Source organism: Gossypium arboreum, chromosome 5 (assembly GCF_025698485.1).
Source record: "Gossypium arboreum isolate Shixiya-1 chromosome 5, ASM2569848v2, whole genome shotgun sequence".
Lineage (NCBI taxonomy): Eukaryota > Viridiplantae > Streptophyta > Magnoliopsida > Malvales > Malvaceae > Gossypium > Gossypium arboreum.
In genome coordinates, this window is record NC_069074.1 from 4,337,411 (window position 1) to 4,357,357 (window position 19,947).

A 19,947-nucleotide genomic window follows, 5' to 3' on the forward strand; every position below is an offset into this window, starting at 1 on the left:
ATGCCAATCATTTCTTAGAACGTTTGGGAGAACCAATGAAAGCTGAAGGAGAACATTGTCCAAAGGAACAAATTGAATGTGTACCTGGAAAAAGAGACAATTCTGATATGGCAGGAATAGTACTCAGCCATGTTGTTCCGATGATAAAGATCTGTTCTTAGTGTAGCCACTTCTGAACCTGTAATAGAAGCAAAAAGTATGAAGATGGTTGAAGTGAAGCAATATTCATCAGTTTCAAAATAAGAAGCAACTTTGAGCAAGATTTACAAGTAACAATTATTATGTAGTGGAAGATTGAGATCATGTCGACATTACCAATTCTTAATCAAGTCTCATCTATTGCAGGGCCTTCGTAGTAGATAGCAGCTTCGGCTGCATTTTCTCTCAAATTATCTTGTTCATCATCAAGAAGGAATGGACGAAGTTGGGTTCTTTATCTGAGGGTTCACTACTTACACAAATCTCAGATGCTATTGTACCAAATTTGGCATAACCATTTTAGGTTGACATAATGGGAGAATAAGGGTACATAATTACTAGCAAATAAATTGCTTAACTTTGTCACGTCTTGAAGAAGAAAAGAAAGTAGCGTTGGTCATGGCTGGTGGTGAGTGGTAGTCCAATAAACAACCCAAACTGATGTTCAGTTGGCTCATCCAAAAGAAAACCCATCCTAACTCTCAAGGATTCGTTTCCGTACCAGTGGTTTCTTTTTCAAGCTTCCCGTTCTATCATTCTTTGGGCTGTATTAAAATAGGGGATGCACTGTAAGGAAGGTGAAAAACGTAGTTTTCGTGATGACAAGAATTCCCCAAAAATTAGGAATAATTTCCCCACAAATGCCTCATTCATCTGAAACTGGAAGAATCTGTAACATAATTTTTGAGACAAAGGATGTAGACAGGCCCTGTAGGGAGGGCAACGTCCCTTTCACCTTCAGGGCTTCATCTTACTGCAATGCTCTGCTTCAGTTACAATTTACGGACATGCACTTGATTTTACCAATTTAAAAACCACAAACCTAGCTACCAATCCTCAATGTCTGCCGACAAAATAAATAAAAATAAACAAAATACAAAGTGAGGTGGAATTGGGCTTTGCCTTTAATAGCAAGTAGGGTATTGCTTGGGTGTGGCTGTGGCTGTGGCTGTGGCTGTGGCTGCCTTCCTTGATTCCAGTTCAATCTCTCTCTCTGGTCCACCAACCCCCAACGGTGGTCACCTAATCAATTGTACTTCTTTTGCATGAAATCAACATTTTTTTTGTTGGGATAAAATATAAATTATTGAGGGTTAATTATGCTAAATAAATTATATTGAAGTATAATACACTTGTTACAGCAAATTTTTGTTGGTGTGGACGACGATGGTGACAAGCTTTAATTGAGTGGATGGTAGGTGCATGGGTGAATGATGATACTTTTACAAATATTAAATTATTTTTCTTTTCAAAATAATTATGTTCAATTAAAAGTCAGTTGTTTCAACAAAATTGCTACATACAACCGACAAGACAACAATGGAAGTTGGTTATTTTTCTCAAATTCAATCACCCTTTTTTTTTCCTTTTAATTATAATAATTTAAAATGAATTCTGGCAAAATACTTGGAAGAAATCTGTTTATTTTCTATGCTTTTAGCTCCTTATTTCCTCGCAGGGCTTATTTTTAGAGCTTAAACAATTTGGGCAGCATCTGAAACCTTGTGCTTCCAGATTTGGTTTTGATTATTTAAGTATTTAATTTATTCTGGCAACTAATTTGTGAAGTGTTTTGTTTACTCATTAGTCAAAACTGGAGTGTGGTCTCTTTGAAGAAGTGAACTCCGTTTTACGTAAAGTATTTTTAATTAGCGTTTCTTTTGCTAAACATGCTTAGCAGATTCTTTGCCTGCTCTGCTGCATAAACTAAAAAACATTTAGAGAGTAAAAATTCTGGGTATGGGAAATTAAGACTTAAAAACATGGACCGGCTGAGGTTGTTTGGATTATTACACCGAAAAATAAAAACCCCACATGGTATGGTGTTTGTTTGGGTTCTTACTTCTTACACATTACAGCTGCAGATACCTTTCCTCATAATGTTGTGTTCCCATCGTTGCTTGTCTTCTGTCTTTTAGACTGTCCTTTCCTACTTGCACACAATCTCCTACACAACTCCTTTTTCTTCGCTTCTTCTTCCTTTGCTACAATGAAGACCTTTTGATTTTGGGTAATTGTTCATTACTTGATCTTTGAGATCTGGGGTTTTGAACGTTGTTGTCGGGATTTGGTTTCATTTGGGCTACTTGTTGAGAAAAAAAATGGCTCCGGGATTAGATTTTTCAGATTGGGGGGCAATGGAGACGAGGAAAGGGACACCGGTGGTAGTGAAAATGGACAACCCAAACTACTCGGTGGTAGAAATCGAGGACCCAGATGCTGCATTCAGGCCTGTGGAAAAGAGCAGAGGGAAAAATGCAAAGCAAGTGACCTGGGTTTTGCTTCTCAAGGCTCATCGTGCTGTCGGTTGTGTCGCTTGGATAGCTACACTGTTCTGGGCATTGCTTGGAACCATAAAGAAAAGGTTGATCTTCAGGCAAGATGTTGGCATGGCAAGTGAAAAGTTAGGGAAAGGGAAACTGCTCTTCACTGTCATTAAAGCCTTTCTGGTGATTTCCTTGACAATCCTGGCTTTTGAGATTATTGCTTATTTCAATGGTTGGCATTATTTCCAGAACCCCAGTTTGCACATTCCCAGAACCAGTGATATCCAGGGACTGTTCCACTTGGTTTACGTCACTTGGTTGTGGTTTCGGGCCGATTACATTGCACCATTAATCCAAGCCTTGTCTAAATTCTGTGTAGCTCTATTCCTTATCCAATCTGCAGACCGTATGGTACTTTGCTTAGGCTGCTTTTGGATTAAATACAAGAAGATTAAGCCGAGAATTGAGGGAAATCCATTCAAGTCAAATGATGTCGAGGGATCTGGTTACGACTACCCCATGGTTCTTGTTCAAATCCCAATGTGTAACGAGAGGGAGGTAATATAAACTAAAGTCCCTACTCTCTTTCCATTTATATATATGGCTCCTGACTGTTATTTTAGTAATAGTAGAAAGGCTTCGCCTTGTGAAATATAGTAAACATTAGGCATGTTTCTGTTGATTTTTGCTGATGTTATAACTGACCTTGCACCAGGTATATGAGCAGTCTATCTCTGCTGTCTGTCAACTTGATTGGCCAAAGGACCGATTATTGATTCAGGTTCTGGATGATTCCGATGATGAAAGCATCCAGTGTTTAATTAAAACAGAGGTTGCTACATGGAACCAAAGGGGTATCAACATAATTTATAGACATCGGTTAATAAGAACTGGTTACAAGGCTGGGAATCTTAAGTCTGCAATGAGCTGCGAGTATATACAGGCCTATGAGTTTGTAGCAATATTTGATGCTGATTTCCAACCTAACCCTGATTTTCTAAAGCAAACAGTTCCACATTTCAAGGTGAAGAGAAACAACCCAGAACCATTTTTTGTTTGAGTCCCTTCCCTAGTGTACAATCTGCTTATCAGGCTTTTACCTTTTCTTGCAGGACAATCCCGAGTTAGGGTTAGTTCAGGCTAGATGGACTTTTGTGAACAAGGATGAGAATTTGTTGACTCGTCTCCAGAACATTAATTTATGTTTCCACTTTGAAGTTGAACAGCAAGTAAATGGTGTATTTTTAAATTTCTTTGGCTTTAATGGAACTGCTGGTGTTTGGAGAATTAGAGCTCTTGAGGAATCCGGAGGCTGGCTTGAAAGAACTACTGTGGAGGACATGGACATAGCTGTTCGTGCGCATCTTAATGGTTGGAACTTCATCTTCCTAAATGATGTGAAGGTATCCTCATTTTCCAACATTTCGGTTTCCTTTTTGCTTGAATTGACTTTCATTAATTTCTTTTTGCACTCTTTTTAAAACCTTTGCATGTTATACTCACTTATTTTGGCAAAACTGATTACCGATTTAATGCATATCAAGATTCGAGCGTAAGATACATACCTTATTTAAAATACATGTTGCATTTAGTTGATTCGGGATAGGTCTATTTGTCAGTAAAAGCACTCAGTTTAAGCATCATGGCCGCAAATTATCAAAATTAAGCGCCATAACCCCTTGGTCAAAAATGAAATGAAAAAGAAAGTATCTTTATCAAAGATTATTGTGAGGGAAGAATAAGAATACCTGAGAACAGCCACTCACTGTGTATTGATATTTTAGGTCCTTTGTGAAGTCCCCGAGTCTTATGAAGCATACAGGAAGCAACAACATAGATGGCATTCGGGACCGATGCACCTATTCCGCTTATGCCTTCCAGCAATCATAACTTCCAAGGTACAGTGTTATGCAACTTCCAATCTTTGGCGGTCATGGTTTATTTACAGTATACTGAAGTACCTTTAATGCTGTAATTCTGCAGATAGCAATATGGAAGAAAGCAAATCTAATACTTCTGTTCTTTTTATTGAGGAAGCTTATCCTTCCCTTCTACTCCTTCACATTGTTTTGCATAATTCTTCCTCTCACCATGTTTGTACCAGAGGCTGAGCTCCCTGTTTGGGTCATTTGTTATGTACCTGTTTTTATGTCTTTCCTCAACATTCTTCCAGCCCCCAAATCATTCCCTTTCATTGTCCCTTACCTTCTATTCGAGAACACCATGTCTGTGACCAAATTCAATGCAATGGTATCTGGGTTATTCAAGTTGGGTAGCTCCTATGAGTGGGTTGTCACCAAAAAGGCCGGCAGGTCATCAGAATCTGACTTATTGGCTGCTGCTGAGAGGGAATCAAAGACAACAAACCAGCTGCAAATCCAGAGAGGAGCTTCTGAAAGTGAGCTCATTGAACTAAACCGATTGAAGGCGGCCCCTGTTCCTGTTAAGAGGGTGAATAAGATATACAGGAAAGAACTCACTCTGGCGTTCCTCCTACTCACAGCTTCAGTTAGGAGCCTGTTATCGGCACAAGGAGTACATTTCTACTTCCTCCTCTTCCAAGGGGTGACTTTTCTCCTAGTCGGTCTGGATTTAATAGGAGAGCAGATGAGCTAGTGCTGCATGCCATCCGGTTCAATAACCAAAGTTTCATTTTCAATATGCCCAATAGAAGGTTTTTATTCATCAATAACTTTACTTCCTGTAGTCTCAGTTTGTTATTTTTATTTTTCACATTGGATGGTGGTCCTTGTGTTATCCCTTAGGCGTTAAAGCATTGTTTGTCTATAGGTAGGATTTGTATTTCACCCTGATTCTTGCTTGAGTGTTTCTGGTTTGGCACTAAAGATTCAAGCCATATTGTATTTGTAAAGTTGGAAAGCTTGGGGAGGGCATAAGAATGAGCTTGCATGATGCTGCTTTTTGGTTCCATATTTACGTTGAGGATATGTAAAACATCAAATCTTGTACATTGTGTTATGTCCAATACATGACAAATAAATTCCTTTCATTTTTTTTCTTCTCCTAGTGTGATGGGTGGGACTCTATCAAAATCAATATTATTATCGCTGAACAGTAAATAAATAGTAATATAAGGAGTAGAGTTATCGTGTCCTAGTCGTGTGATTGCCGGTGCAAAAATAAAAATGGTAATTTGAATATGATAAAAATGGAAAGAAGATAATTGAAATAGAAATAACAGTAAAAATAAGTAAAAATGAAATTTAATTAAATAAATTGATATGATAAAATTCTAATTTCAGGTTCGATTTTGTTCTAGTTTCAAACTAATCCTTGATAACATATTTTTTTTTTCAACTGATAAGACAGTTATAGTATTCAACGATGCATCAAACCACTAACTTTTTTTATGTAAATTAATTGTGGGAACACCTAACAACTAACTTGTATCATGTGTCCATGATTTAGCTCTTCTATCATGTGTCCACAAATTTTTTTACTTAGTATCAATGTAATTTTGTGAAACGATAGTCTATTTCCTAAATAAAAAAAGTAACAACTACCGAAACAAAAGTTTTGAAGTGCGGATACAAGTCTCATTGTTCCGCAAACCAAATAAAAAAATCAACTTAAAAATAAATTACACTAATTCATAAAATTATTAAAAAAAAGAAAATAACTAAAAAAATGAGAGAAATTTTATTAAAGTAAAAATAAAAGGAAAAAAAATGAAACAAAATAATTTTGGTGGCTGCCGCACCCTTTCCCATATCTCACTTTATAAAAATATAATATATAAAACTGAAAGGGTTAAAGGTTGGCCGTGCGCCGCCCGTTTCCCTATCTATTAGTGTATATAATTATAATAATAAATAAATAAAATCTAAAAACCTAAATAAAGGTGGCTGCATGCGCCGCTCCTTTTAACAACCTAAAATATATTTACATAATAGTAATAATAATCTAAATTAATAAAATCCTAAAATAAAAAGAAATAAGCTTAACAATACAAAAAATCTTAATATAAATAATAAAATAATTATAAAATCTTTATCTTATCGAGTTCTCCTATCAAATCTTTCGTACAATCCACATGTATAATCATTTTTGAATACATTAGATAATAATTACTCCACGGAAATTGATTGATTAAATGCTAAATTAAACAAAATCAATGTCCAAAATTAATTAAAATAAATAATAAAAATGTGCACGTTGCCAAAGTGTTTGTTGCGTTTTAGGTTACTATTATTTTTTTTCATATTTGGCGATTTGGGGCTTCTACGTGTCGGCAAGCACAGGAGGTGAACCAAACTTTGTGGAGTCCGATGGTTTTAGTTCATGTGTGTCACATTCTCACCAAAAGGTTGACTTGGCTGGTGCTAAGTGATGTTGAGTGGTCTGGTGCTGATTGAGGTTCCTTGCAAATGCTGTGGTAATGAGTTATGGCCCCAGGAGATTGAGACAAAAATGATACTTTGTTTCCTTCGACTTGTCATGCACAGTCCACTAAGATCTTGTAAGGCCCATAACAACATTTTCATCTGTTTTTACATTAGGACAAGGCAAGCAAGCCACACCAGGTGTTCGGGTTCCAATTCAGGGCAGCGTCGCATCAGCAAAGATTTTGAGTGGGGGTCTAAATCTTCTTCCTCCTAATTGTCCCACTGAAACAGCCTTTTAAACCCCTTGGATTTTGTTTCGCTGAATTACGTTACTTGCAACCCCCCCTTTTTATCCCGTCGAACCTGTTAATTAGTTCAGTGAGAAATTTATTATGTAGATTGATTCGGCAACCATCTGAACTAATGAATCAACAGATATACAAGGAATAATTGAAATATTCTGGAACTTGATTAAAACTGCTGAGGGGGTAATTGCAGCGGTGATACTGACACGCTCTACAAGTTCATTCAACCATTCATCACCAAATGGAAATTTTGGATAAAAAAAATCGAACAACTAAATTTAAAGATGACCATTACTCGACCATGACCACTGCCATTCATCCTTCCAACCACATGATAATCTTGAGAAAAATTAATGCTAATAAAAATAAGAATTCAGCCCAAAGAAATTAAACTTATCCTCGTTAACGCGATTGGCTATATTAAATACAATAAATATGTCAGGATAATAAATTAAATCCATCAAGATTTAATTTTGGGGGCTTGTTACCGTTCAAAAATATTAAAGCTAAATCTAATATGATCCTATCCTCGCAAAATTTACCTTACTCCTGTTTTGGAGTACCAAGGCATCACATTCCATAAGGCCAAAACATGATGGAACGTTTCAGCATCATAACCATCCACAGGCAGCAATGCGATCACAGACCAAGAATGAAGTTTAACCTTCCTAACTGCAATGACACCATAAACATGCAGACACGTTCATGCTGCTAACCCAAACACATGACCACCAAATTTAGGCAGGTTAACCATCCTCCAGTTGACATCAAGGGGAACCAAAAACTCGCTTCAGCTATACAGGTTGATATTCGACTTTCAAGGATTTCAAGCTCACCAGGTTGTGCAGCTACAATCCGACCATCAAACACCCCCCCCCCCTTTGCAAAACAAAAATATATTTCCCTAGGGACACCCTCCAACATCCCCAATCCCACCCACCCCAGAAAGAAATAAATTTCTCAAATGTTTTTTTTTTCTAAAAAAAAAAAAAAGGTAAACAGACTATTGCAAATAATCAAGCTGGATCTAGATGCAGACACTAGGTAGAAAAAGAGCAAGTTCAGCAACCAAAGTTCCTGACCAAACAGAAGCAGAAGACTCCAAATTCATTCTTGCTTGTCAAGCTGAATGACCAAAAACATATTGAAAAGAGTAAGTAAATATCCTTGCATCTCTCTAAATCTTTTCAATCTTTGAAAGTTTGCAAAGAAATTAGATCTATAAATTACCAATCCCTCTTGTAAGGATGCCAAAACATCAACTTCCGTAGAACAGATATAAGTACCTGCCAGAAGCATTTGACGTAGCTCTGCATCCTTTTAAGCTAAAGCAAAGAAATGCCACTAGAGATTGAGGACGGTGCATCACAGCTGGAGAGATTCATTCAAACAGTGGCAACAAGAGAAGATATCAAAATGGGACCCACAAAGACCAAGTATTGAAGATCCCATAGCCGGTCAGCAAAGAAGTAAATCCCATAGGTGTAGAAGCAGAAAAGTAATGAGGAAGACCCAGAAGACACCTCAACAAGAAAAAAGAAAAGTACGAATTTTTTAGCAGAGTTCCAGGAATGAATTCTCAATAAATTTATAGAAGCTTAGGCTTCTTTTCTCCTACCGGAGAAAAAAGACTATGTTCTAGCATAAGATGAAGCAAAGAAAAGCATCATAGAACTACAGAAAAACAGAAAGGAACTTATCCAAATCCAAGAGGCCAAGGGCGTTGCCCAATTAAAATAGAATCATTGAAGTCCAAACAACCTAAACACACTTAATCTCAGTCTCCTCGATAAATTTTACATCCTTGCAGTACTTAGCTCCTGCTTTGTCGGTGTTCCCTTGCACCATTTCTGCACCAAATTCAGAATCAATATTTCACACATATACTATAATCACTTTTCAAAAAAATAAAAACACATAATCCAAGACCGCACAACACTAAATTAAACAAAGCTAAGCATGATCAAATGTGTAAGAGAGGTGATGAAATCCTAACCGGTTATATACACTTGCTTATTTATTGGCAAAAAAGATAGCAATAAGAAAGCCTTTCTAGCTATTAGCATAAAGTTCAAGGAACTTCACCCATTAGCATATGGCAATTCCTCACGACCACGATATGGTGGTGACTTGCTGTGCCCACGCCCACGAGGAGAGGGACTGCGACGTCTTGGAGATCGGGCACGAGGACTATAACTTCTGCTTCAATTTGGTAAGTATCAATCATTAACACAAAGGCAATCAATGTTTGCTTAGGAGGCCTTACCTGCGTCCATAGCTTGGGCTACTACGATATCTAGGGCTGCGGCTGCGGCGTCTTCCTGAACCACCACGCATGCGACATTCTCGAGCAAAATGACCAGGCTCACCACACTCATAACACTTCAAATCAGAACCACCAGAGCGTCCCTGACCACCTCCACGTCCGCCTCTTCCTCTAGAATTATGAGAAAGCTCAACTCTCCAGCCATTCTTGCCTGATCCAAACACACAATTTATAAAGCTGGTATCTCAAATGATAAGCTAGATGAAAGAGGAAAAGACTATGACCATGCCAACAAGTTCACAGATTTTCGAACTAATAAATAAAACTAGACAGGAAAAAGTGTCAAAAAAAATTCAAAATGTAGATGAGGATGACAAAATCAGTTAGCAATTACTTTTTGTAAATAAAGGTCCCTTCTTATGAACCATATTAATAACAATTATGGCAATAATTTGTAACACAATTGTCATCAAACAGCGTACAGGAACTTCCTCTGCAAACATATACATGCAGTTGTAGACATTACAAAAGCACATTCTTCATTAGGCTCATTGCTGAAGGACACCAAAAAGGGCATATCAAAATCATGATTTTCATCATAAACCTCATCCTTCTTATTGATAAAGAAAGAGAAGCTTGATAACTATGTCAATGTGCTAGCTCCTACGTAATCCATTATCTATTTTTTAACAAAAGAGCCAAATTTAGCATCTTCAATTTTGAATGAGAAAAGAATCACCAGTAAATAGATAAAACATTAAGGATGCAACTAGCGTCGTAATAAGAAATATGAAGGATGTGGTTTGGATACCATCTAATTCACGAATTGCATCTTCGGCGTCTCTGCGATCATCAAAATCAATGAAAGCATAACCAGGTGGCCTTCGAGCAACCCATACACTGTTAAAGAAAATACTTAGCAAATAAAATAGACAACAGTAGACGGAATACGACGACAAAATCGAGCTCAAAGATATAGACCATTATCGTGTATCATATGGCATTTCAGAAGAAGAAAAAAAGTAAGGTATGCGACAACAATATTCTACCTCCGAATAACTCCAAAGACACGAAACTCGTCTTCAAGTTCCCGCTCCGAAACTCGTGGGTCAAGGTTACCCACGTACACACGAGACATTGTTTCTTTTTGGGATTCAAAAGAAAGCTATAAAATAATTCCAACGTAATTCAAGTTTATGTTCAACAAAGAATATATAAATAAATGAAAAGAAAAACAGGGATATACAAAAGTACAGATACCAAACAAAATCGAAAGATAAAAAGAAAAAGCGATTTCAAAACCTAATAATACTTATGAAAAGAGAAAGGAAGAACTGAAGTGTGAACCTGGTAAGTTGTGAGTGTCGCGAAGGAGAAAACTGCGGCTTCCGCCTTTAGGCTCGACCGGCAAAGTTAGGGCTTTCGATATTTTTCGGGGAAAAATTAGGAAGTTGGTGTTATTCCAATTTCAAGGCTTCATATACGACGGAAAATGGCTCCAAAAATAAGCCCATTAAGGAGTATCATTAGGATCCATTGGGTTGTGGATTAGTTGTTAAACCTTTCCCTCCTCCCATGCCTGAATTACAAGGAAAACACTACTCTTGTAAACAAGTAATAAATTTCCACTCATTTCTCGTCATCTACGTATTTCAAATGTAAGTTTATATAACATTTGTATTGTAATAGTGAGTTTTTCAATAAATAATTATTTATCTAATTAAATCAACAAAAGAAATTGAAGTTTTCAAATTCCAAAATCATAAACTATGACTCCAAATAGTGAAGTCAACTATTAATATTCGTTTTCATAGTTATTAAATTGTTTTGGGAGTTGCGATCAATCAAACTCCAAGGATTAGTCAAATCAGAAAGAAAGAAAGGAGGGAGGGACCACCCCAAGGACGCAGCAGAGTGCAAGAAGAAGTACCATAGGAAGATAAGATTGGATTTAAGATAATGATGAAAGAGAGGAACCAGAACCATCCCCCTTCCCTTCCCTTCCCTTCCCTTCCCTTCCCGGTCCTTAAATTGCGTTCAAGAAATATCTCACCACCACATCCATGCCTCAGCTGCCCTTTTTCCTCATTTAACCCACTAAACAATAATCTATCCTATACTTCTACTCCAGCAATTTTACTAATTTCATTTCCCACCATTTTGTTTTCTCTTTTCTTGCGCTTTCTATCAAGGCCTTTATTTTATTTACTGTGTTACGCATCTTTAGCATTAATTTTTGAAGTTTCTTAAGATATTACTTATAATCACAATAATTAATTTTTTATTAACTATCTCTACTGTACTAAAATTCTTAGATTGCTGATGAATTAACTTATTACAATATTAAGTGATAATAATAAAACCTTAAAATAAAGCAATAGCAATTCTATATTGGAGGTGATCATAGACTGCGTCAAGCTTTAATAAAATTTTAAGTCTATTTTTAGGTTTGAAAAATTGATTTAAAATTTTATCTAAATTCGATCTGGATAAAAATGTTAAAATTCAAATTCAGTTTATTCAGATTAAATTTTTTTATATTATGATTTTATATAAAATAAATTTTAAAAATATAATACATAAAATACACTAATAACATTAAAATAAATGTTTTCAATAAATTAAAATAAATTAAAAATTATTTATACTTAAATAATAATAAAATAAGTACAACTTAACAAGTAAATATCTCTAAAATAGTAGTAAAATTAATAATAAAATAAGAATTATACAATATCCAAATAATAACAAAATAGTAATAATATAATAACGAAACAACAACAAAATTTTTTTGCAAATTCAGGCCGTGTTTGGGTTAAAAAAAACTTATTTGAAGCTCGACTTATTTAGAAAATAAGTCCTATTTTTTACCCAAATTTATTTTTTAAATCTATATTTTTTTAAATCTTCTTATTTTTCGAACAAAACCTTCAAGTTGGATCCATGTTCAGATGTGTTCTATTAAAAAACTATTAAAAGATTAAATAAACCGCTCTTTCTTTCCCTTTCTTTTTTTTTTTCTTTTTTTAAAGATTCCAGTTATCTAAAAAAATACTTTACCGCGTGTACGTTGCATTTCTTAATCACTAATTTTGTAACCGCAAAAATGACAACTTTCATTACTTTCTGGCTGCATAAAATTTTCAATCACCGAACACCATTCAATGGCAACAAAAACATTATTTTTATAAAATAAAATTATATTATTATAGATTATGTTTTTATGGTTTATGATTTTATATAATAAAATCTACTTATAATAAGATTTGAAACTAATATATTAATTTTAAATTATTAATTTTAACATTACAATCAAAACTTCATTTGTTTATTATAAAAATATTAATAAATATATTTTGCATAAATTTTCACTCATTAACATAATATATTTATTATAATCTAATATATCTATATTTATTTAAATTAATTCATTGAATAAATTAATGTTACGAATAAATCAAACACCAACTTAATTAAAAAAATTATCAATATGTTAATCAATTCAACTAAAATCTCACTTTAATTTTAATATATATACAATAAAAGTAATATTGAACAAGTGAAGTTTCTGGAATCAATATCTTATTTACCGTTCTGATGCTTCTTCCTTTCCAAACAAAACCAAGTTGGGGAATCAGTATATATTATTAATTGCCCACTTGCATTATTAGTGGATCCAAAACTAGTACCCAGCTTCTTCTTTTTTTTATTCCAAATTGTCTCACGATATATATATATATGAATATCGCTCGTACAACCAACTATGAGCTAACCCTTCCCTACCATAATAAAAATTCATAATATTTATATTTTTATATTATATTACGAGTTAACTCAACATTAATTCAAATAAAAAATTTAAAATTAAAATTTTTAAATAAAAATTTAATTATTTATATATTTCAGTAATTTTATAATATAATATAATTAATATTTTTTTAAAGTAAATAATTTAAACATGAATGAACGATTTAGTAAAACTGACAAAATAAATCACAAAACGCAAATTTTAATATCAGCAAAAGAATCACAAATTTCTGGCTGAAGAAAGCAAGAAGAAAGTGATTATATACTAGAAAAAAATAAACCATGTATAGATAGTAGGACCAAATTTAGTAGGCAGAAAATAAATATAAGTGGGATAATTTTATATTTAGTAGATTAGCTTAGGGTATTTGCAAAATTAACCCTTCCACATTTTATTTTTATTTTTATAAGGCCTTTTGTTTTATTTATTTATTATTTTAGTTCATATAGCTCTATTATAGTTTATTCTCAATTCAAAAACAACTTAACAATATTATCTACATTAGTTACTATAAATATTTTAATTACTTATAAAACTTGTAATATTATCTCCATCATAGTATGAACTATAAATATTCTAAAATTAATATTTTATTTTATTTTTTCAAATCATAATATTTTTTGAAAACGTTAAAAATATTGTAATAATTTTTAACAAATAAATATAATATATTTTATTTAATACCTATAAACAAAATCCATGCAACACAAAATAAGAAACTAGTATATATATATATATATATATATATGTGTGTAACATTAAAAAAGGCAATTAAAAAGTCACATGACATTCTATAGATTCACATGCTAATAAATGTATGTCATACACGTAGATTGTTATGTAGGTTGTTACACCAACATCATTAAAAAATTAATATTTTAATCAATATTTTCGAGAAAAAAATAATTTAACTCTTTTATCTTCTAAAATTAAGAGTGAAATTTAATTAAAAATTTAAATTGAAAAAATGTAAATATTGAAAACTAAATAAAAATATAAGTACTATATAAAATCCAACTTAGATCATTAATAGAAAAACTTTGCGAATTAGATTTGTGGGACGTGGAAAGCATCAATAATGTTTCTACTTTTAACAATAAACTGATTTGATGTAATTAGTTTTGAAGATTAACAATGGGCTAGCCGGTAATAAACCCAAAAAAGAAAATATAGAATAATATCAATGGAGAAATTAAAAAAGGAAAAGAAAAACATTATGACTACTAAAATTTTAGATTAATTCAGGCATTCACAAAACCTTTAAAAAAAAAACACTAGACCCGTATAATCTTTTCGAATAATCTCATTATAAGTTCTGATTATTCCAAACCATAAATAAGAGGATAATGTATTTCAACGCACTCAAATCCACGTCCTCCTGCATTAGTAATAATGCGTATACCAAGCAAGTTAAGACACAATCGACTTGTTTGATATAATCTTAAACCTTAATTAATTACATGAAATGGAGACATATATATACCTTATTTGAGATGTTGTTAATATTATTATCATACATAAAAGAAAATCTAGGTAATTGATACATATATCGGTTAAGCAAATCCAACATTTAGTTAGCCTCAAATGATATTATTGTTCCACAAAGTCGTAGCCAATTAAACTAACAACTTAAGCTTCCAACACAATTTTCTGGATTTGAAACATGGAGTAGTGTGAAACATTATTTAATTTTGTTATATAACAACGTGTATTACACTGAAGCTTGGATATTGAGGCCTACATAGTTAAATGGTCCTTATTTTCAAAGTATGCATGTGCGTGCATTTCTTCAAGAAATCTACAAGTCAACCATAAAATAAAAGAGAAGTCAATAAATACAAAGGGTTAATGGTCCTTCAACATATAAATATATATATATATATTTTTTTCAAAAACTTGGGAGGCAAGCAAGGGATTAACTATAATTAACATTTAACCCCTTTTTTATGTAAAAATTAATTTCCCAGTCCCTCAAATCAAAATTAGAAGGATCGATCGAGGAGCATGATTTACATGAGCACACTTCACATCAAATGCTGGTCCACCAGTCCCTATCAATATTTGTAGGTTGATGTTTACTTGCTTAAAGCTAATCTGTTTCGCATTAATGTCACCTGGTCTCTCTCCCTCTCCTTGTATAAACATCAGCTAGTAACATGTATCTATCATATTATATATAAATGTATAGCTCTCCTCTACTAGTTATAGGAAGAAATGGAGTTGCTTGATCTTGTGGTGATCTCGAAAGCCCTTTTCTCGGTAGCCCTAGCAAGTGCCGTTTGTTACGTCTTCCATTACTATACCAGGAGCTGGCTGAGGTCTCAAAGGCTTAGAAAAAAGCTGTGCATGCAAGGCATCAAAGGACCACCTCCTGGTTTTGTGTATGGAAATGTAGCAGAGATGCAGCAAATCCAGTTAAAGGCAAAGAAGACACGGAACCACTCTGAAATTGTTGCTCATGACTATACTTCAACCCTCTTCCCATATCTTGATCATTGGAGAAAAGAATATGGTAAGTGCCTTACATATTTCATTTACCTACATACGATACAACTAGAAACAATACATTTTTCTATGCTTTCTGCAATATGCATGATAGATCAGTTGGTTTTTTTTTTTCTTTTTATGTTGGGAGTGTTTGTTTTGTAAGGGTGCGTATTTATGGCAAATGCTGTAAGAGGTTTGCCTTGTTACGAAAAGTATCGCTTTATAAATTACCATTTTCCGATGGCTAAAAAAACGAGACTTTTTGTCTTCACCTTTTGTATTCTTCCATCTTTTATAAAGAGTTTTTGAAGTGAACGCAAACACTTACTTTACATATAGCATCTGCTGCATCTGTTTCTTGATGATTCATGATGCTATATATATATTCACTTCTTTCCTTATATGATACTTATAAGTGTTCATAGCTTCTTTTCAATTTTTAAATAAAAAAATAATATATTTTAGTACATTTAAATTATAAAAGACAAGAATATCTATACTAATTAAAGAAAAAAAAAACATCTATTAAAACAAGTAGAAGGCAAAGAGAGGTAGATGCGGTTGGGGCATTAAAGAAGGGAGAATGATGATGGGCAAATAATGTCCTGAGTTTGACCATTGAGCAGGCCCCCATTTCCACTACGCCATCACATAAACAATATATTACTCAAGCCGGCAAATTTCTCTTTATTTTTCATGTCGTTCTTCAAATTTTTTTATAGGCGTCCTTAAAATGAAATACTTTCTTCTACATTAATTCAAAATTAAATTTTAATTTATACTGCTTTTTTTAAAACCATAATTTGTACTACTACTAGTACAATATATATCTATATATATAACCTGGAAAACCAATGATTGTGTGGCAGCATACAGTCCACCGCCCCTAACAATTAATTCTTGATTTATGAATAAATATTTTTTGGTATATTTCGAATTTGCTCTCCCATCTTTAGGATATTCCATTGGTTCATTATTGGGATGAATATTGAGAGTGGCTAGGTTAAAAGTTTGAAGTTTACGAGTAAATATTTTTAATTGTTTTAATTATTAATTTTAGATTAAATATTTTATATTATTTGGGCATATAGTATCATAACAAGCAATATTACATAAGTGATAGTAACATCTAAACCTAATTAGTAAACTAAGAGGAAGCTAAGTTAAATGCAACTTCTTATTATTTTATGGAACTATTTTATAGATTAGGTGGAATTAATGTAATGGTAACCTCATCAAAATAAGCATGACATTTCATTTTTAATTCAAAAAATAAACCCGTAGGAAAACCATACTTGTTACTATTTGATTAATTGTATTCATTTCAATATATTAAACTTTTGTTAAATCTAATTGCCTAAGAGAAAATTTTCAAATAAATATTCATTTAAAGGGTGACTTTTTGCATTTCACATAATCCAACGTAGAATACAAAAATATATATATATATTTTAAAATTTTTCATATTATTTATTAACAATATCTATATATTTTCACAAATATAATGATACTCGTATATAGTATACTATTTCTTTTAATCTCCAAGTTCATAACATATCTGTACATGTCACAAATTTCATAGAAATGCATTTTAAAGTACAAATTACTTAAAAAAATGTTCATAGAAATGCATTATTTCCATAGAAAAATGGGATTAGGTGAAATGTTAAAGAAGAAAAGATTTTTGGTAGTTTAGAAGAGTTGAGATTTTAGAATAAACCCGTTCTGTATGTAGATTTAATTCTGTTTTTAGTCTGAGTACTCTTTAGAGTTCCAAAATTAGGTCTCTTTGCTTTTATTTATAGAAATTTAGTTTCTTTATCTGTTTGATTTGAAAATGCATTCCCAATTGGTGACATTGTTAATAGGTTTCCATCAAATACAAATGTGTCATTTTATTATTTAAGAGTCTAATTTGAAAATTAAAGTCTTTGCTTTTATTTATAGAAATTTAGTTTCTTTATCTGTTTGATTTAAAAATGCATTCCCAATTGGTAACATTGTTAATAGGTTTCCATCAAATACAAATGTGTCATTTTATTATTTAAGAGTCTAATTTGAAAATTAAAGTCTAATTGATAGCATATATTTAAATTTAATAGCAATTAGTTAACAATATTAAGGGACTAAATTTTAAAATTTCGAAGAGTATAGGGATTAGGACATAATTAGACATACATATATGTATGTATGTATGAATACGTACTGTATGTATGAAGATGATGTTGTCATTAATGAAGAGAAGTTGAAATGAATTGTGAACGCAGGTTCGATATACACATATTCAACGGGGCTGAGGCAACACCTATACGTGAACGACCTGGAAATAGTGAAGGAAATGAACCAGTTGAATACCTTGCAGTTGGGCAAGGATGCTTATATGACCAAAGCACTCCAACCCATGCTTGGCAATGGCGTTATAAGATCCAATGGCCAATTCTGGGCCCATCAAAGGAAGATCATTGCGCCAGAGTTCTTCATGGACAAGGTTAAGGTAATACCACTTATACTTCCATTCATTTCCTTCATATTATACTGTACAGGATTTGTACCAACTGTATTGGTCTAAAAGGCTGAATGCTTATATATATGTTATGTCAATCTCTAAGGGCATGGTGGGGCTGATGGTGGAATCGACAGTGCCATTGCTAAAAAAGTGGGAAGCCATGATTGATGCAGGTGGTGGTTTGGCAGCTGAAATTAATGTGGATGAGGATTTGAGGAGTGTTTCAGCTGATGTTATTGCAAGGGCATGTTTTGGGAGCTCTTATGTTAAAGGCAAACAGATTTTCTCCAAGCTTAGGACCATTCAAACCACCATTACCAAACAAGGCTTTCTTTTTGGCCTCAATGGTTCAAGGTACAATATTTCAATAAATATACACACAGACAAGCACACTTGCACACCCATTGTTTCAATTTGCATGCAGTAAAAGATATCATTTATATATCTGAGTTGGCAGATTTTTTCCCAACAAGAAAGTCAGCAATTTAGAAAGAGAGGTGGAATTGTTGATTTGGGAGACCGTGAAACGACGACAGCAAGAATGCGTAGACAAATCTTCAGGTCAAAAGGATTTAATGCAGCTTATATTAGAAAGTGCTGTGAATGAAGCGGGTGTAGGGCTAGGCAAGGGTTCGCCGCAGAAGTTTATAGTTGATAACTGCAAGAACATATACTTTGCTGGTCACGAAACAACTGCTATCACTGCATCCTGGTGTTTGATGCTACTTGCTTTGTATCCAGAGTGGCAATCTCGTATTCAAGCAGAGGTGGCTCAAGTTTGCAACAATGGCTTGCCTGATGCAGATTCTATTTCTCGATTGAAAACGGTAAATATATGCATCATTTCTTTTCTTATTTGCCTCCTGTAAGTTGGTTTGCCTGCCACATATAAGTTGCTGCCATATATGAAGGTGACTATGGTGATTCAAGAAGCCATGCGACTGTACCCAGCAGCAGCATTCGTGTCAAGGGAGGCACTAGAAGATACTCGAATCGGGAACATTTTGGTTCCAAAAGGGGTATGCATTTGGACTCTGATTCCAACTTTGCATAGGGATCCTGAAATATGGGGAGCAGATGCCAATGAGTTCAAACCTGATAGGTTCGTCAATGGCGTCTCCAAAGCTTGCAAATCCGCACAAGGCTATATTCCGTTCGGTTTAGGCACTCGGTTGTGCTTGGGTAAGAACTTCGCGATGGTTCAATTGAAGGTTCTTCTATCCCTTATTGTCTCCAAGTTTACGTTCTCTCTATCTCCAAGTTATCGCCATTCTCCTGCTTTTAGGATGCTTGTTGAACCCGAACATGGTGTATATATCAAAATACAAAACATCTAATACTGCCACACACTACTGGCTTTGAGCCTGAATATTATTAGTTATGAAATGAAGCTTTTTATATATGTAATTTATTTTTTTATATGTTTCATGAAAGAAATAGAAGCGTACGTTGTTTCATAACATGTAATGCCTTTTGGTTAACATTGATAGTTCGTCTTCTTAATGGATTGAGAAATGGGACAGGCAAGTAATTCTGAGAACCAGCTAGTCAGTCTATAGTTGTGTATTACACAACTTTTAAATCAGGCTATCTGGGATTTGAATACCACCCCACACACACATGCACTCGCATTCTCTCTCTCTCTCTTATTTCATGCGTGCATACATGCGCAGCGCAGACACATGATATATATTAAGCACTAGAATACAGATTCAGGATTAAGCCAACAGAGGGGCAGAAAGGAGGGATGCGGGTGAGCAAGAT

At 33.7% G+C, this 19,947-nt stretch overlaps 3 protein-coding genes across 5 annotated transcripts; 2 read left to right on the forward strand and 1 right to left on the reverse strand.

The window, feature by feature from the left end:
* The first annotated feature begins 507 nt into the window (after positions 1-507).
* On the forward strand, positions 508-5,483 carry LOC108473450 (probable xyloglucan glycosyltransferase 5). Its single transcript, XM_017775009.2, has 5 exons — positions 508-3,023; positions 3,181-3,489; positions 3,578-3,868; positions 4,250-4,363; positions 4,449-5,483. The coding sequence occupies exons 1-5, from the start codon at positions 2,301-2,303 to the stop codon at positions 5,079-5,081; spliced, it is 2,070 nt and encodes a 689-aa protein (XP_017630498.1). The 5' UTR covers positions 508-2,300; the 3' UTR covers positions 5,082-5,483.
* A 2,026-nt stretch (positions 5,484-7,509) lies between these two features.
* On the reverse strand, positions 7,510-11,052 carry LOC108473451 (serine/arginine-rich splicing factor RSZ22). Of its 3 annotated transcripts, none has more exons than XR_008282756.1 (7): positions 10,730-11,052; positions 10,432-10,547; positions 10,194-10,282; positions 9,383-9,593; positions 9,202-9,315; positions 8,403-8,966; positions 7,510-8,241 (listed from the first exon to the last, which is right to left on the reverse strand). XR_008282756.1 is itself a non-coding variant. In XM_017775010.2 (6 exons), the coding sequence occupies exons 2-6, from the start codon at positions 10,518-10,520 to the stop codon at positions 8,930-8,932; spliced, it is 540 nt and encodes a 179-aa protein (XP_017630499.1). In that variant the 5' UTR covers positions 10,521-10,547; positions 10,730-11,052; the 3' UTR covers positions 7,510-8,929. The 3 variants fall into 3 exon arrangements, 1 of the variants encoding a protein (XP_017630499.1); XR_008282755.1 differs by having other exon boundaries at positions 8,347-8,966; XM_017775010.2 differs by having other exon boundaries at positions 7,510-8,966.
* A 4,148-nt stretch (positions 11,053-15,200) lies between these two features.
* On the forward strand, positions 15,201-19,643 carry LOC108473373 (cytochrome P450 714A1-like). The gene is made up of 5 exons (XM_017774890.2): positions 15,201-15,702; positions 17,945-18,171; positions 18,287-18,537; positions 18,641-19,010; positions 19,095-19,643. The coding sequence occupies exons 1-5, from the start codon at positions 15,405-15,407 to the stop codon at positions 19,518-19,520; spliced, it is 1,572 nt and encodes a 523-aa protein (XP_017630379.1). The 5' UTR covers positions 15,201-15,404; the 3' UTR covers positions 19,521-19,643.
* The last annotated feature ends 304 nt before the right edge of the window (positions 19,644-19,947 follow it).

Bases quoted from the DNA above. Each gene is read 5' to 3' on its own strand.
- LOC108473450 (XM_017775009.2), top strand. From the start codon at position 2,301: ATGGCTCCGGGATTAGATTTTTCAGATTGGGGGGCAATGGAGACGAGG. The intron at 3,490-3,577 runs GTGAAGAGAAAC...CTTTTCTTGCAG, and splicing joins AAACAGTTCCACATTTCAAG to GACAATCCCGAGTTAGGGTT. The intron at 4,364-4,448 runs GTACAGTGTTAT...GTAATTCTGCAG, and splicing joins CAGCAATCATAACTTCCAAG to ATAGCAATATGGAAGAAAGC.
- LOC108473451 (XM_017775010.2), bottom strand. From the start codon at position 10,520: ATGTCTCGTGTGTACGTGGGTAACCTTGACCCACGAGTTTCGGAGCGG. The intron at 9,594-10,193 runs GTATCCAAACCA...TGTTTGGATCAG, and splicing joins TGCAATTCGTGAATTAGATG to GCAAGAATGGCTGGAGAGTT. The intron at 8,967-9,201 runs GTGAAGTTCCTT...AATTTGGTGCAG, and splicing joins GAATTGCCATATGCTAATGG to AAATGGTGCAAGGGAACACC.
- LOC108473373 (XM_017774890.2), top strand. From the start codon at position 15,405: ATGGAGTTGCTTGATCTTGTGGTGATCTCGAAAGCCCTTTTCTCGGTA. The intron at 18,172-18,286 runs GTAATACCACTT...TCAATCTCTAAG, and splicing joins TCTTCATGGACAAGGTTAAG to GGCATGGTGGGGCTGATGGT. The intron at 19,011-19,094 runs GTAAATATATGC...CCATATATGAAG, and splicing joins CTATTTCTCGATTGAAAACG to GTGACTATGGTGATTCAAGA.